The 382-nt window shown below is 46.6% G+C and overlaps 1 protein-coding gene across 1 annotated transcript in view; it reads left to right on the forward strand.

The window, feature by feature from the left end:
• Positions 1 to 278: 278 nt before the first annotated feature.
• Positions 279 to 382, forward strand: part of FZD6 (frizzled class receptor 6) — a 29,581-nt gene continuing 29,477 nt past the window's right edge. Inside the window, 1 exon segment of the mRNA XM_009699704.1 lies at positions 279 to 382. This exon segment is cut by the window's right edge and continues 1 nt beyond it. Within this exon segment, the coding sequence (XP_009698006.1) occupies positions 279 to 382 (104 nt within the window).

Below are 382 nucleotides of genomic sequence, written 5' to 3' on the forward strand. Positions count from 1 at the left end.
CGCGGTTGGGTTGTTTCTGCTGTTAGTTACTCTGTCCTGTCTTTTCCTGCTTCTGCAGCATACAAACTCGAGGAAGAAGGGATTTAGTAAAGTCACGGCCAGCCAAAATGGGGAAATACCTAAAACAGCGGTGAGGAGTCTGATTGTCTGCATTACTGCCCCTGTCCTTGCCTTGCGCTGGAACCAGCAGAGGAAGATGTGTGGTTTTATCCTTGTGCAAAGCCGGTCTGTCTAACTACTGAACAGAGCTATGTGCTGAACCTGGATATCCTGACAAAATGGGAGTACTTGTGTTCTCTGCAATGTGCAGTTTATTTCTGACTCTGGTGCAAGGGCACAGTTTATTCACATGTGAGCCAATTACTATTTCCAGATGTTCAGG

This window comes from Cariama cristata, unplaced genomic scaffold, assembly GCF_000690535.1.
Source record: "Cariama cristata isolate BGI_N322 unplaced genomic scaffold, ASM69053v1 scaffold28344, whole genome shotgun sequence".
NCBI lineage: Eukaryota > Metazoa > Chordata > Aves > Cariamiformes > Cariamidae > Cariama > Cariama cristata.